The 16,407-nt window shown below is 39.8% G+C and overlaps 1 protein-coding gene and 1 long non-coding RNA gene across 4 annotated transcripts in view; one reads left to right on the top strand and one right to left on the bottom strand.

Annotated features, from left to right (window-relative positions):
• Nucleotides 1–8,547: 8,547 nt before the first annotated feature.
• Nucleotides 8,548–14,040, bottom strand: ZBED5 (zinc finger BED-type containing 5). 2 transcript variants are annotated; one of them, XM_023189967.2, is made up of 3 exons: nt 13,695–14,040; nt 11,983–12,096; nt 8,548–10,961 (listed from the first exon to the last, which is right to left on the bottom strand). In XM_023189967.2, exon 3 carries the CDS (start codon nt 10,708–10,710, stop codon nt 8,707–8,709), a length of 2,004 nt encoding a protein of 667 aa, XP_023045735.1. In that variant the 5' UTR covers nt 10,711–10,961; nt 11,983–12,096; nt 13,695–14,040; the 3' UTR covers nt 8,548–8,706. The 2 variants fall into 2 exon arrangements, with proteins under 2 accessions (XP_023045735.1, XP_023045734.1); XM_023189966.2 differs by having other exon boundaries at nt 8,548–10,929.
• Nucleotides 14,018–16,407, top strand: part of LOC111524702 — a 30,500-nt gene continuing 28,110 nt past the window's right edge. For both annotated transcript variants that reach the window (XR_002725847.3, XR_002725846.3), the window contains exon 1: nt 14,018–14,559. This is a non-coding gene — a long non-coding RNA (uncharacterized LOC111524702). The remainder of the gene's footprint in view (nt 14,560–16,407) is intronic.

Here is a 16,407-nt window from a genome sequence, read left to right as displayed (position 1 = left end):
AAGGGTCCACACGAGAAAGTGTCAGAGCTCAGAGTCAAACCTAGTCCTTTTCCCACCACTAACATATCGATACTAAACATCCATTTAATGAACTATTAGGCATCAGGCATTATTTTAGGCCCGGAGAATACAGAGGTGGATAAGTAAGTCAAGGTTCCTGCCCTCACAGATCTTACATTCCCTGTTCTACTCTATAAAATTGGAAATAACAATTTAAACTTTTCATTAAACATTTCTTTAGTCTGAATTAGCATGTTTTAAAATATTTTATGACTTGGAAATGCTACATTAACTTTGTCCAGATTCTTAAGTCCATTTCACTAGCAGTGATGTAATACAAGGCAGAGGCATGGTTGTATGTTTCAGTGTTTGACTGGCTAACTACCAAGTAAATGCTCCATACATACACCAAACAATTGTTCATTGATGTTCACAATAGAGTTCGTGTCTTGAACTTCAAGCCTTAACAAAGGTTTGATAAGCACTGTTTATCTCTCATGTTCTTGCATAAAGTTTAGTTGGTGAAATTCTGCCTTTTTTCCTAGAGTACAAAATTAAGCAGAAATAGAATAGGCAGAGTTCAGGGGTGCTGCACTATTTAGGAATTGCTGGAATTACTTGATGCATACAGGAAAAATGTAAGAACTTCATAACTGGTAGTCAGTCTATTGTGAAAATATTATTGTAGTAGGACTCAAAACAGACTAGAGTTCTATATTATATTTGACTGGATACTGAGGCCTGAGAGCAGCTCATTTTCTAAAATAAGTACACAGTATGACTGTCAGAAATGGTTTTTTTTTTTTTTTTGACCCCAAAGTCTTTTTCTGAAAAGGAATGTTGGCTAGTCCTTCAACATAAATGAGATTAAAAAAGAAAATGAAAAGTGATGTCGGCTTAGTTCCTGATGACAGCTGAGTAGTCAAATTATGGTGCTTTGATATACCATAAATATTTTTTAAAAGCTGGGATGGGTATTTGCAAAGTGAAATTTCTGTTAAGGTATATGTATTCTACAGTCATCTTCACTCCTGCCTTTCAAAACAGGCAGTTGGTTGAGGGGGAAAAAAGGTGCATAAATGTTACTGAATGAACCTGGGAAAATCCATCAAGAATTCCAAAAACCTGAGAGTTTGACAATATACCATTTTTTACTTCTTAGAATATAAGAAGTGATGTCTAACCTTTACATTTGTACATCTAAGAATAGCAAAAACAACACTTTGCATTTTAAAGGCCTCCTGTAAAAGTCCCAAAGTGCTTCTAGAAGGTTAGGTGATTCTTCCATAGCTATAAAATGGCTGTATAATCTACTCCAGAATTAATTGCCTAACAACTAGGAAGTGCTCTGGAAATGGACATCCAGAGTGATCCTTATTGTTTTAGTAACATTGAGAAAAGCCTTGAAATAAAATCTTATTCTGTTATTCCAAGCTTACTCAGTGCTATATTATTTAGATCAGGGTTCCTTACACACTTTGGGCAGGATGACAGGGGCTACACGAAGTCTTGAAATCATATGATCCAAAGTGATTCAGGTTGGAGGGAATTTAAAAATTAAAAAAATAATTCCAACAAGTGAAATTCCTAAGGGTGAGTCTTTGCTCTTCTACCCATTAAGAATTCTGGGTTCCTCTTCCCAAAAGAACAGAAGAGTGGGGAAAGATTTGTGACAGCCAAAAGGACATGGTGGTAGCAAGCCAACTTGAAGAGTTAGTAGAGGTGGCTTAGCAAATATTCATGCCTTCACTCAACTAAAACGAAAACAAAACAAGTCAAATTTGGGCATTTTTTATAGATCACAGGCTTTTGTTTGATCAATGCACTACACTTCTTTACAACAAAAGGTAATGACAACGAAATTTTGCGTATTCCCAAATTTGGGTAGTCGTCCAATTTAACAAGTCTCGAGGAGCCTAACATGGTGCTGTGTGGGATGAAAAGAGGTTCAAAGTATGATCCCTGTCTTAAAATTAAGATACAGAATCTTCCAATTAATATGTGTATTTTCTAAAGTGGGGTCCTTAAACTGCTGGATCTCCTCAGAAGTCTTTTGAGGGTCCCAATATCATCAAAGTTTTGAGCTTCTCAAAAGAAAGGGTATATGATACTAACAGGTCTAAAATACTCATTACAATAGCTCTTCCCTCAATTCCCTCATACATTTGTAAATACTCCCTAGAGGAAATAACCTAACCCCCACCCCTTCCCCATGTTTGAGAACCACAGTGGCTTCCCAACACAGTTGAAATAAAATCCAAACTCCTTATACTGGCCTATAAGACCCTGAGTGCCCTGCCTCCTTCCTACCTACTGACAATTTCTATGATGCATTCCTCAGACATACGTCACTCTTTTCTGCATCAGGGTATTTGTACTTGCTTTTTTTCCCTCTGGAATATTCTTTCCCCAATCTTCATTTGATTGGCTCCTTCTTATTACTGAGGTCTCAGCTCAAATGTTGTTTCCTTGGAAAGACCTTCTTAGATCACTCGCAGTTAAGACCCTGCTTCATTTACTCTTTTGAAAAAATTTCCTTGTAGCACTTACTACTGTCTCCTACTGTCTCTCTCTCCCACTAGAATGTAAATTCTTTGAGAGCAAACACATCTTTTTTGTTTTTTGGCGTTGCTATAGATTTAGTCTAAGTTTGATATTTCTTTCAGCATGCCTGAAATTTTAGCAAGTTAGAGACAAATGTAGGCACTCAGATTACCACATGAGGCCTCTGCCTTCTTCGTTGTGTTGTGGCTTTAACCACTAGCTGGGCAGCTAGAGTGGCATTGTTCTTGCTCTCAGATACATAGGACACTTATCTCTTCCTTAAGAGTGAGGAAGTATCTTTTTTTAAAGCCCCCATACTATTGCCCTTGCTTTTCTCTGGTTTGTATTGAGTCACATACTATTCCTGGACCAATTCTGTGGTCAGAGTAATACTATACCTTCAGCAGGCTTTTATCCAGGTTTCTCAACAATTTTTCTAAGGGCAATTGCATTACACTCACCAGTGTCTTTCAAACAGTGGTCCATAACCTGAGAATGAATTAGGAAATTAAGTCTTGGGTTATAACCATTACTGAAAAAATTAACTAGATGATAAAATTTGAAACTGCATAAAATACATGACGAGTTAGTAGTTTTATGAAACTTTGGTGTATACACACAAACACACCTGGATCACAAGATAAAATCTACTTGTGGATTGGCATCAAAAAAAGTTTGAAAGCTACCATCTTAGACAAAACAAGTTGACTCCTAAAGCTAGAGTAGGATCAGCTTCTGATTACGTAGGGAAAGAATGGATACCTGAAGTAAAATCAGAGTATGATTTAGAAGAGGAAAATACATGCTGGGGAGATACCCCACAATTTCCACTACAGCCTGCTTGACACTTTAGTTACTAGATTCCAATACAGTCATAACCAAACATTTTCATTTCCCCTCCAATGTCTTCTAAATTTCAAAGTATTTATCCATTCCAAGAAAGTACTTCATTCTTTCCATCCAACAAGTATCCATGATGGAGAAACTCACATTTTATCATTTGGTTGGTGGAAAGTGTACAGCTTATCACCCTAATCTTTATTTATGTTTAAATTTTGATTTTATGTGACAGGAAATTTGTAACTCAGTCCATTTATTTATTTATTTATTTGAGATAAGGTCTCATTCAGTCACCCAGGCTAGAGTGCAGTGATGCAATCACAGCTCACTACATTCTCTATCTCTTGGGCTCAAGTGACTCTCCTGCCTCACCTCCTGAGTTGCTAGAATCACAGGCATGCATCACCACTCCTCACTAATTTTTTTATTTTTGTAGAGACAAGGTCTAGCCATGTTGCCCAGGCTGGTCTTGAACTCCTGGGCTCAAGCAATCTTCCCATCTCAGCCTCCTGAATAGCTAGGACTACAGGTGCAAGCCACCATGCTCAGTTAATTACTTTTTTTTTTGGTAGAGATGGGGTCTTGCTATGCTGCCCACACTGGTCTTGAATTATTTCTGGCCTGAAAGAATCCTCCTTTGGCCTCTCAAAGTGTTGGAATTACAGGTGTGAACAACCATGCCAAGCTGAAAGCTCATTCTAGTTCAAAACATTTCATTTAAGAAACTAAGGCCTAGAGAGAAGAGTGAACTTACCTAAGACAGTTAATTAGTAGCAGAACATGTCTCTTGACACCCACTTAAGAATTCTTTCCATTGTACTAATTAACAGTATACTTATGCCAACTTTTAAAAACAAAGGTAAACAAATGTGTAAGTTCCAGAGGCAACTGGGTTTACACAGCTGACAAATTCTTTCAAGAACTGTAGGTGACTTACATTTTGGGCAGCAAAGCTGCATTTTTTAAGGCAACAGGTGAATTTATTAAAGAAATGCTGCTGGCTGGTAGCTCATGCCTGTAATCCCAACACTTGGAAAGTCTGAGGTGGGAGAATGGCTTGAGGCTAGGAGTTCCAGGCCAGTCTAGGTGACATACCAAGACCCAGTCTCTGAAAAAATAATTTTAAAAAAGCTGGGCATGGTGGTGCATACCTGCAGCCCTAGCTGCTCAGAAGGCTGAGGTGGGAGGATACCTTGAGCCCAGGAGTGAGGTTACAGTGAGCTATGATTATGCCACTGCACTGCAGCTGGGATGACAGAGACCCTGTCTCTAAAAAAAGAAATACTGCTTTTGAAGTGTCTGAAAAGCAAAGACTTGTTACTGCCTTATCTATTTAAGTGAGGTTAAGGCAACCGGCATGCATCACCACACACAGCTAACTTTTGTAGTTTTTTGTAGAGATGGCACTTTGCCATGTGGCCCAGGCTGGTCTCGAACCTGTGAGCTCAAGTGATCTGCCCATGTTGGCTTCCCAAAATGCCGAGATTACAGGTGTGAGCCACTGCACTGGGCCAAAGTTAATTTTCGTAATGTTACATATAGTAGGAATTGTATTTTACCTTAATACTTCACTTTTTAAGCTAGGAAACTCAATTCACTGTTTACTTTTTATATTATTATAAATTTACTAAGATTTATGAATGACCCATCATAGCTACAAAGAGCTTATGGTGTATTTTCGTATGTGCGGTGATAGGGCAAGACTAACTTATGAAATAATTATAATTAAGAAATCAAGGCAATTTCAATTATTGTAAATATAGGGATTAAAAGTGGGAAAGTCCTTTTGGGTTGGACACATCAAGGGAATTTTACTGTTTTATGCATCAGCTGGAAGAGTAGCTATCATGTGAGGGTGCCATGAGAATATAATGTACTCCCCAAACAGCTCTTCCATTTATTAAAGGGAACGCTATTCATTTCTTCCTCTAAGAGTTGTTCTCTCTTTTGTGTAAAAGGGTTTGTTAGAGGTTTCCCTCCAGCTCCAGAGAATGCTTCACTATTAGTCTCAGGGACATTATAGTGGTAGAAGGGTAACCAAAGGGCTTTGGAAGTATGGAAGGAAATGAGGCTGGCAGTGCTTGTTACTTGGTTTCCTTTGGTTTTATTTAGAGAATAAGAAGCCAATTCTGAAGGGCAGGTAGGGTTTAAATAAAAAGGAAAAGAATCCTCTTTTCGGGATTCATTCACGGTAACTACATTTAGGTTAGGGTAATCTAGAACTAGTTGCTATCTGGAACTCAACTTGTCTGTTGTCCACCAGACCCACCTTCAGGTGCTAAAAGTCCATTCTCACTAGCCATGCATGGTATCCATAATTTAGTCCTGATACGTTACAGATGAGGTGAACAGTTGGCATAAAGAACCAAGATGGGTAGGGTCAGCATTAAAAAGGTCTAGTAGCAGACAGCAGGGTCCCAGAAAATGGACTTCGACTTAAATGCAAGAATCTAGACTCTCCAAGGAGATCAGGGAAAAGAACTGGAAACAAGAATGGTTTTATATTTTAAGAGGCTGACGTCTTGGACAAATAATCTAATCAATGGCTCGAAGTCACCAATCACAGGAGTCTAGTTATCAGGCTCGAGGTACATGCTGGACAGATATTAAGGCACTGCACATCCTTCTCAAACTAGGGTATAATTTTGGGACTAATAAATAAAAAGCATTGCATATACAAGAAATTATGATACATCTTCTAAGGAATTAGTAGTTGACAGCAATTTACTCCACATTTTACATGAAAATAAGCAGTCATATTTTAAATTAGACAGTCAATTTTGGGTCAATTTAGAAATAAACGCAAAACTTCAAAGAAATGTCCAGATTCTAGTAGGGAGTTTCAGGCTGTACTTCCAAGTCACTGAGTCTTAGAAAAGTTCAGAAGGCAGTGATGGGAAAAAGCACTGTCTTTGGGAAAGACTTATTTTAAACTAAATTCTGCTAATTACTTATGACCTAGGGCAAATCCAAAACTGACTGAATCCCGTAAGATTGTTGTAAAGATTATAGATAAATACAAAGCAACCATCAAAGTGCCTGACAGGCTGGGAGCAGTGGCTCATGCCTGTAATCCCAGCACTTTGGGAGACCTAGGTGGGCGGATCACCTGAGGTCAGGAGTTCAAGATCAGCCTGGCCAACATGGTGAAACACTGTCTCTAATAAAAATACAAAAATTAGGCCAGGTGTCGTGGCTTATGCCTGCAATTTTAGCACTTTGGGAAGCCAAGGTGGGTGGATCACCTGAGGTCAAGATTCGGGACCAACCTGGCCAACATGGAGAAATCATGTTGGAGAAACCATCTCTACTAAAAATACAAAAATTAGCCGGTGTGGTGGCGGGCACATGTAATTCCAGCTTCTCAGGAGGTTGAGGCAGGAGAATCTCTTGAACCTGGCGGAGGGGCGGGGCGGGGGGGATGGAGATGGAGGTTGCAGTGAGCCAAGATCACACCACTTTACTCCAGCATGGGGGAAAGAGTGAAACTCTGTATCGAAACAAACAAAAATTAGCTGGGGTGGGGGTGGGGGTGGGACATGCTTGTAATCCCAGCTACTAGGAAGGCTGAGGCAGGTTGAACCCAGGAGACAGAGGTTGCAGTGAGCCGAGATCGTGCCACTGTACTCCAGCCTGGGTGACAGAGCGAGACTCTGTCTTGAAAAAATAAATAAAATAAAATAAAATAAAGTTCCTCACAGATACATAAGTGCTTAATAAGGCAACAAGGGGGAAAAACCTGGGCTACAAGTGTGTAATCTTGTTGCCTTGGATCAGGAAATGTCCCATGGTCTGGTAAACTGCTGAGTCTCCAAGGAATAAAAATTCAGATTACAAGTGTGAAGTGTAGATTCAAGTTTAACTGGAACATGGTTGGATATGGCACAGAACTAATATATGCTGTACACCTATTCCTGATAATCTACTGTTAAGAGCTTTGCATTTATACACTCACATTTAATCTTCATAACACCCCTTCAAAGGAGGCATAATTGTAATTTTATAGATGAAACAACTGAGATTCAAGAAGTTCAGATTACTGTACATTACAAAGTAAAGTAGGTACTTGAACCTAGTCATTTTACCACATTCTGCCTTAATGGTGGAGGGTGGTACCTCTACTCCCTAAAACAGAAGTTTCAACAAATGAGATTAAATAATGGTTATCTACAGTAGTTCTTGACTACACGAGTAACATAAATATTTAACACTGAGTTGGTGAACTGTACTGCATGACGTGACATAGCAAAAGTAGCCCAGAGATAGGAAATTCAGTCAGGAATTTACAGTATTATAAGAACAAACTGATTTCTGGTCTAAGCATCTCTGACTACAGTAAAGTCTCATTAATTTATACTATATGTGGAATTTACAATAATCTATATAGGAACTGAGAAAAAAAACAAAGTATCCGAAAATGCTCTTCATACTTCATCCCCTCTCCCTCAATAGTTCAGCCTGAATCATAAAACTATGACATTCCTCGATGACTTCTGCATAATGGCCACATTGAACTCTAGTTAATAGAATAAGTGAGCCAAAAAACCCAAAGGGTAGCAATGCGTACACCTGCTACCATAGCAATCAATGAATGTAGGAAATCCCCTCTTCCATTTTTTGTTGGTTCACTTTCACCAACATTTTTTTCCTTTACTGAGCATCTAATTTAGTAAAGCCTTTTTCCAGATAATGAAGACACAGATTTGGATGAGACTCGATAATGAAGATACAGATTTGGATGAGACTTGATAAGAGCTCAGTCTGAAAACATTGGGAACCATGAGACCATCAAGAAGTTCACAGCAAAGACAGACACAAACATTAAATACAAGTGTGAAACAGGATCAAAATAGGAAGATACAGAGAATGAAAGTACCTACAAGTCAAAGTGTTGAAGCAAATAGGAGCCTATCAGAAAGTAAGACGGGGACAGAATCGTTTTTTGAGACCTGAAACCATAAAACAGTGTGATATATTTAGGGAATGGCAAGAAGTTCCATGGGATTGGAGAGCTGCAGGGTAGACAGGGAAAGATTGGTAGGGATTAGATCCTGAAGAGAGATGTTACGGGACTGGGACTTCATCTTGTGGATCACTATTTCCCAGTTATGATCACGGAACCCTTTATAATTACAATGTAAAGAAATACCAATAATAACACAATATGTTTAAAATTTTTGATTCTTTAGCTTTCTTAAAATCGAAATAGTATAAAAAATTGAATTATTTTATTTAAAACCCCCAAATACCAGAGATGAAGTAAATCATCTTTTATTTTCATCTTACATTTGGTTATCATGAGACATGCAAACTCCTCCAATTTTAATGAGAACAGTGTTTTTGTGTCTTTTTATCACATATCCGCTTAATATTAGGTGTAATGTTGCTAAGTCGGATTCGCATATGAGGTGCAGCATCAAGTCTTTTCCTGTATTTTGTTTTTGTTGCAGCGTAATATGAAAACCCCGTTTCACACAGGTGCATTGTAGCAAAAGGAAGAAGTACACGCACTGCACGCCTTGCAATGCTTGGGTATTCCTGAATTAGGCTACTCCAAAAATCATTTAGTGAAAGTTCACTGAAATTCTGTTTCACTTGAGAATCAGATGTTAAATCAATCAGGCTCTCATAGTCCCGTGCTACTAATGAAACTGGTTTAACAGTAACTGTAAATGGATTTCTAACCCAAGCATTATTGTCATTTGTTACAGGAAAGTATTTTAACAGAGTAGAGCGCAAACCCCTTAGGTGCTGCACAATGGCACTGCAAATATCTTTATCAACTGTAGAATTAATTTCAGTCAAAAAATCACTGAGTGTGGGAAAACAATCAAAGTTTTCTTCTTCTACAGATGAGGCCCAAAATTCCAATTTTCTTAACAATGATGACATTTTATCAAATACTGTAAAAACAGTCACATTTTTTCCTTGCATTGACAAATTAACTTCATTTAATTTAGTAAAAATATCTGCAAGATACGCAAGTCTTAGCAGCCAAGACGAATTTGTTAAACAATCAGATAGTCGAAAAGCAGAATCCATGAAAACCAAAAGTTCACGACGAAGTTCAAAAAGTCTTACAAGAACTTTACCTCGAGAAAGCCACCTCACCTCTGTATTTAGAAGAAGTGCTGTGTGCTGAGCACCCATTTCCTCACATAAAATTTTTAATAGTCTGGATTGATGTGGTCGAGCTTTAATATAATTGATGATTTGTACTGCCTGGTCTAGCACATTCTTTAGAGATGTAGGCATTATTTTAACTGCTAGTGCATGTCTATATAATAGGCAGTGACTACTGGTGCTTTCGGGAGCCACATATTTTATTAAGGTGACAGCCTCGGCAATTTTCCCATCCATTGCCCTAGAAGCATCACTACAAACATCAACACATTTTTCCCATTCAATTTCATGTTTCTGCATAAAACTGTTGATACAGTTGAATATTTCTTCACCGGTAGCATTACTTTGCAAAGATTCACACAGGAGTAGGTCTTCCTCAATAGACTTATTAAACCTATAACGAACAAACACAAGCAGCACAGCAAGTCCTGAAACATCAGCTGATTCATCTAGTTGCAGTGAAAACCCATCACAAATTTTCAGTCTACAAACAAGCTCTTCTTCAATGTCAGCAGCTAGATCCTTAATTCGACGTGCAACAGTACTGTTTGATAGCTGTACTGCATCTATCTTTTTACTATATTGTTCATCAAACATCCGCATCACTACATCTTTTGCACAAGGTTTGATAAGCAATTCTCCAATAGTATGAGCCTCTCCACTCAATGCTATATGGTAACTTACATTGTATGATGCTTCTGTAGCACTTTCATTATCTGTATTCACAATTTTAGGTGTTGGGGGTTTATTATTTTCAGGTGAATCAAGATGTTGCTTGAAAAAGCTTATGTCTTTGTCTTTATATGCAGCATGTTTAGTTTCCAAATGTCTTCGAAGCTTACTAGGGGCTAAAGAGCTATTCGATAAAATTTTCTTACATAATACACACTGAGCATGAGGTGCATCTCTATTCCCGAAGTAAGTAAATCCAAAAGACAAATAACTTTCATCATATTTTCTTCTTTTTGGTTTTTTACTAAATGTTATTTTGTTGGAATTGGATATAAATTTGATTCTGGAAAGCTCACCTTCTGATTTTTTAGAAACTGAAGGTTGCAGCTGTTTATCTTCACTTTGTAATATCCCAACCTTTTGATCATTTGATTCAGACACAATCTGATAACAGAAAGATTCCACTTCTTGTTTAAGACTCCCTTGTTTCAGCAACAGATCCATGGACAATGAGTTTGTGGTACAAAACATGGTTAATTTAGAACAGACATTGAGTATCGCAAATGTGATGAAACTTTAAGACAGGATACAAAGAAGACGAGCAATCATCAAAGAGATGATATACAGCAACACATCAGTTAATTTCTAAACGCTGCCTATCCATCAATGCGCAGATGGAACATCATACGTTCATGTATCAGGTGATCTCTCATGCGACTTCCTGGTGCTCTCAGGTATGGTACACCTTTTCTTAAAGGTAGATTATCACATAAAAATAAAAGCTATAGAAATGAGTTTAGTAGTCTTAATCTCATATTTAAACATATTAAAATCAACCATAAAGAAAAACTACTATTAGCTTCAATCTTTTTCTCAAAACATTTATTAACTTAGAGAATGTTAATATTCTATAAAACATAATTTGGGAATCATTGAGCCAAGAAATTATTAAGAGTTGTTATACATATTTTTAAGAAAGGGACCTTAAAGAATACGTCCCATGGCAGGGGTTGGCAGGCTTTTTTTGTAAAGGACCCTATAGTCTCTGTTGCAACTACTCAACTGTGTAGTTGTAACATGACAGCAGCCATAGACAAGACATGAAAGAAGGGGAACGGGTGGGTTCCAATAAAACTTTACGTACAAAACCAGACAGCATGGGCCACAATTTATCAGCCCTGTCTCATGGTATGTAGTACTGTGAAATCTCTTTTAGCTTTCAATGCCTACTGCCATTAGATGTATTAGTTGTTGACACTATTATGTATCTTCTGAAGTCCCTTCAGGGTTAGCAACAATTCTGAAGAAGTGAATTAAATACACACACAGTTCCAAGTTTTACGAACATAAACATAATTCTACTGTATCCTAAATGCTATGTTAACAATGAAGAATAAATTGTATATCAAAAGTTAGGTACTGTTTCTCTGGACTTAAATTATATAAATGTTTATATTATCCAAATTAAGACTCAATGAAAGTAACGTATATTTTTACAAATTACTCTGCATTCTATTTATACAACAGGTGAAGACTTAACCAGGATCTAAAAAAATACAAACTCTTATTTAAGAGGTTTATTTCTCATATAATAAAACAAATCAAAATTAAAAGAATAATGCAATCTAAGGATTGCTAAAGAATACTGTTCACTCTATAAATTAAGGCATACAAATTATGTCTATCCAAATATAGCTACTTTTGATTTAAACTTTATAACCTGGCTATAGAGTAAATTTTGTATTCTCATGTTAGATCCTGAGTCAAAATGGTTCTCCTATTAAGGGGTAGAAGGTAAGATACCTGAAATAAGGTGTTCTCCTTTCTGTAATCCCTCTCTCCACCTTGGCAGCTTGAAATGCACTCTTCAAAAGAATAAAATTAAGGAATGGGGTGGGAAGGGGAGTAACCAAAAGCCTACAACGAGAAAAATTAAAATTAGACACAGTAACAAGAACTAACTATAAACCCGTAAGAAGGGTTCACTCTTTCTGGATCTAAGCAGTGCGAATGATTCTTTACTGCAATGCAGATCTGGGACTGACAGAAGATGCTTAGCATAGTAAAAATTCTAACATTTTCATCCTGTTCAATATGCTGGCAATTTGGCTGCTTTGAGATGTTCCCCCACCTACTGGCTTCATAGAAACATGTTAACAACAACAACAACACACTTTCAAGAACTTAAAACTAAATCTAATTTTTAAAAGTACAGCCTCATCAATGTCTCTAAAACTAGGCCTTGAATCCAAAATGGAATTATACATAGAACTATTACATGAAACAATCCTTTCATTACAATCATTTTTAGCCCCCCAATAACCAATCTCCTCAGGTAAACAATATTTAATGAGTGATGATTTTTTAACTGTATGCCAATTACTGCTAAATCCCTCATATAGACTATCTCATCGATGAAGAGACAAGGACTATTAATAACCCCATTTTAGAGGTAGATACACACAGGTTAACATATTTCGCTGCACCTCTTTTAAGTGAAAAACCAAGTTCAGAGCCCAAGAAGTGTGACTGCATAGCCCATGTGTCTAGCCATTACTTGTGTGTTCCTGAATACTTTTAATTCCCCAATTACTAAAAAATCTGGTTACTAGGAATTGGGCTATGCAGAGAAACAAATGAACAATGGGTTACAACTGCCAGAAAGTCGAGGGTCTCATACTAGCAACAGCAGAAAGCCCTGCTTCTTATTGGGAGCAAAAAAGCAGATTCTCCTTCCACAGGCTCCATTTGGATTTTGCAACGGGGAACTTTGTGGAGCTGCTGGTTCACGTAAAAGATTAGGATCCCTCTCCCTCATTGCCAGAGAAAGACACAGAAGAGTAGGAAGCTTTTGTTTTCAGAAAGGAGGTCCTCATCCCCACCTCTTCAAAGGTGTTTCCCTGAATTTCTCGAGGACAAAGAATCTACTCCTCTGAGAGTCAAGTTTCCTTTCCACTCCCTGAAGAGCGCGGAAAACTTCCGTAATCTCCCTCTGGGCAAACTGACAGGTATCACAATCCTTTCTTCCCTACCCTCCGGCGGTTCCGGCTGGGAACAATACCCTTAGGGCAGGAGGGCAGGATCTGACTGCAGGCTAGCCAGAAAGGCGGGAAAGGATGCTCCTTCCAACACCTAAATGCTTTTTTAAACGGTCACCTGGATGTGAAGCCAGGGCCAACTATCCCTCAGCTCCTCCCTGTCATAGGTGCGCGCTGCCCACAGACCACCACGACTGGGGGGGCTCCCTACCAGTCGCAGCCCACCCTCGCCTCAGGACTCCTCTCGCGTTCCCGGGCGGCCGCCTCCGCTAAAGACCACATGAAAACGTCTCAGCACCCAACACCATCTCTCTATTTCATCTCCATCAGCGATGGAGAGAACGGTCTTCGCCGCGGCTGGGCTGCACAGCAGCGCCGCGGTCCCCAGCTGAGCCCGCGACCGCCATTTTAGGCAGTTCCAGGAAGCGGCCATTTCACAGCGCACCGCTTAGCCGCGGCGGCGGCTCTGCTCCTCACCTTCACCGAGGCCTGAACGGGGTCAACAGCCAGTCGTCGTGGACTGGAAGGGGAGGGGAATGAAAAACAAAACAGAGAAACGGAGGATTCGGGGACAGGGTGATGCTCTCAGCTCAGGGATACCGCCTAGGCCATCTCCATAGATATCCGATTCGCGGCTGGCGCGGTCGCTGGTCTGAAGATAAATTTAGCACTATAGAGGACACGAACCCCACAGTCTTCACGAGCGACTCTACCGCCGCCCAATCAGCGCCAGATTTGTACCCCGCAACCAATCCGCGCTGAGCAGCGGGGCGGGACCAAAGGAAAGGACCAAGCTCGGTTGAGGCGCAGCCCAGCCGTAGCCGCAGTGGCCGAGCTACCTTGGTGATATCGGAGCGGCTGGGTATGAAGCAATTGTTCCCAAACTTTACTAGCCCCGTCGGCCCGGGCGCTCGTCGAGAATGCAGGTTCCTGGGTATTGCCAGATACGGTTGGTGATACTGTAGGGCTGGAGTGCAACCCATGAATCTGCATTTTCATCATTTCTGCCGCTCGGCCCGGACGGGGGTGATTCACGGGGATTCGTGGTGGCCCCAAAGGAGCACGCAGAACTTCGGCTGCTGTGCATTCGCCACCTCTTTTGTTCCCGCAGGCCTTACCCCGGGCCCAGTTTATACAGCCGCCACCTTCTTTTCTTGGTTTCCCACTGGAATTTGGGAAGAAAACTCGCCCTTTGTTTCTCCGCCCCACACCCGACGACGGAGTGTCTAGGAGCCTGGCCGGCCTCGGCTGTGCGGAGGGCTGAGCCTGACGAGCAGGCGCTGATCCGGCGCAGACCCCGCCAGACTTCTTGGGTGGCCCGGAGTAGTCTGGGGAGCCGCAGGTACAGGACTAGATAGGGACAGCGGCGTCCACGGGAAAGCAGAAAGTCCGCTTGATGTCTGCATCACAGTGGCGCCCTCCCTTCCGGAACGCCCGGCCGCCTGCACTGAAAGGTTGCCTGGAGGGAAGGGCCAGCCCGCCCTGAATTACTCTCTTTGTGGGCTGCAGCTTTCGGGTATTTTAAGCCAGGGTTCTGTGCCCTTCCTTGTTCTCAGAAACACCACAGCCAAAGGCTGCAGGTTATGTGCTTTCATTTTGTGTTAAGTTGCGTGGTGGAGACCTGGAATCTGTTTTTCCAAATAGGCACCTTGAAATAGATACGCTTCTTAAGGGGGGAAAGTACGAGTAGGTCCTATTATTTGCAATATTTTAGCCTTTCCAAACTCCGTAGAAATGACTAAATGAAGATTGGATCGTATTTTCAGGCACTGCGCCAATAACAGAAAATTCCCAACTTGGGGTCAAAAGCAAGGGCAGCTTTCGTTTTTCTTAAGTATGCTTCTGATCAAATATCTAAACTGTTGAAAGAAACCTAACCCTTAATAAGACAATTTACAGGAGTGCATAGACAATTTCCTAGGACTGACATTTAGTTCCAAATGTTTTGAAGTCATTTACAACATCATCTCACTGTATAGTAAGCTGTCCATATATTCTCATTATTATTTTAAAATTATTCCTATTAAATCAGTTTCATTTGAACTTTAACCATAAATGCATATATCGTTTTTGGGAAGGGGGTACAATCTTGCTTGAAGAGCAAAGGATTTTATTTTGTAATTGCAGGAGTTGTCTCGCTTCGGAATCATATTGGAATAATATATTTTCTTGTTTCATGTTTTAGAAAAACATTTTACACATGTGCTTCCAAACCAATTTTTTTTATTATTTATTTATTTTCATTATTATACTTTAAGTTCTAGGGTATATGTGCACAACGTGCAGGTTTGTTACATATGTATACATGTGCCATGTGGGTGTGCTGCAATTCCTTAACTCGTCATTTACATTAGGTATATCTCCTAACACTATCCCTCCCTCCTCCCCGCACCCCACGCCAGGCCCCAGTGTGTGATGTTCCCCTTCCTGTGTGCAAGTGTTCTCATTGTTCAATTCCCACCTATGAGTGAGAACATGTGGTGTTTGGTTTTCTGTCCTTGCAGTAGCTCCCAAACCAATCTTCACACATCTAGTTTACATCTTCATGAAGAGGGAAAACCCAAAATACTAAACTGATAGGTGGAGTAGTGTTTAAATAAGTTCATCTAAAGTTTAGGAATTAGGTCCTGGTATGATTTGACTCTATGTGGCTACCCAAATCTTACATCGAATTATAATCCCCACGTATGGAGGGATTAAAGTGATTAGATTATGAGGACGGTTTCTCCCATGCTGTTCTGATAGTGAGTGAATTCTCACAAGATCTGATGGTTTTATAAATGGTAGTTTTTCCTGCGGTCTCACATGCTGTCTCTCACCTGCCACCATGTAAGACCTGTCCTGTAAGACGTGCCTACTTCCCCTTCCTCCATGATCGGAAAATTTTGTGAGGCTGCCCAGCCATGGGCAACTGAGTCAATTAAACCTCTTTCCTTTATAAATTACCCAGTCTCTGTATTTCTTTATAGCAATGTGAGAATGGATTAATATAGGGCCCCAAATCTGAAGTGTCTCATAGTTAAAGTTCATGAAACGTAACTTTTTTTGTAATCATTTTGTCAAATTATAGAATGTTGATGAGAGAGATAAGAAAAAATACAATGTAGAACTCAGACCAATAATACATAGCTAGAATTTATTAAATACATAGTGTAGGCTGGGAAGCTATTGTATACACTTTTTTTGTTTT

The sequence above is a fragment of the Piliocolobus tephrosceles genome, chromosome 13, assembly GCF_002776525.5.
Source record: "Piliocolobus tephrosceles isolate RC106 chromosome 13, ASM277652v3, whole genome shotgun sequence".
NCBI classification, from domain to species: domain Eukaryota; kingdom Metazoa; phylum Chordata; class Mammalia; order Primates; family Cercopithecidae; genus Piliocolobus; species Piliocolobus tephrosceles.
This window is presented reverse-complemented; position numbering and strand designations above follow the sequence as displayed.

Bases quoted from the DNA above. Each gene is read 5' to 3' on its own strand.
- ZBED5 (XM_023189967.2), bottom strand. From the start codon at position 10,710: ATGTTTTGTACCACAAACTCATTGTCCATGGATCTGTTGCTGAAACAA.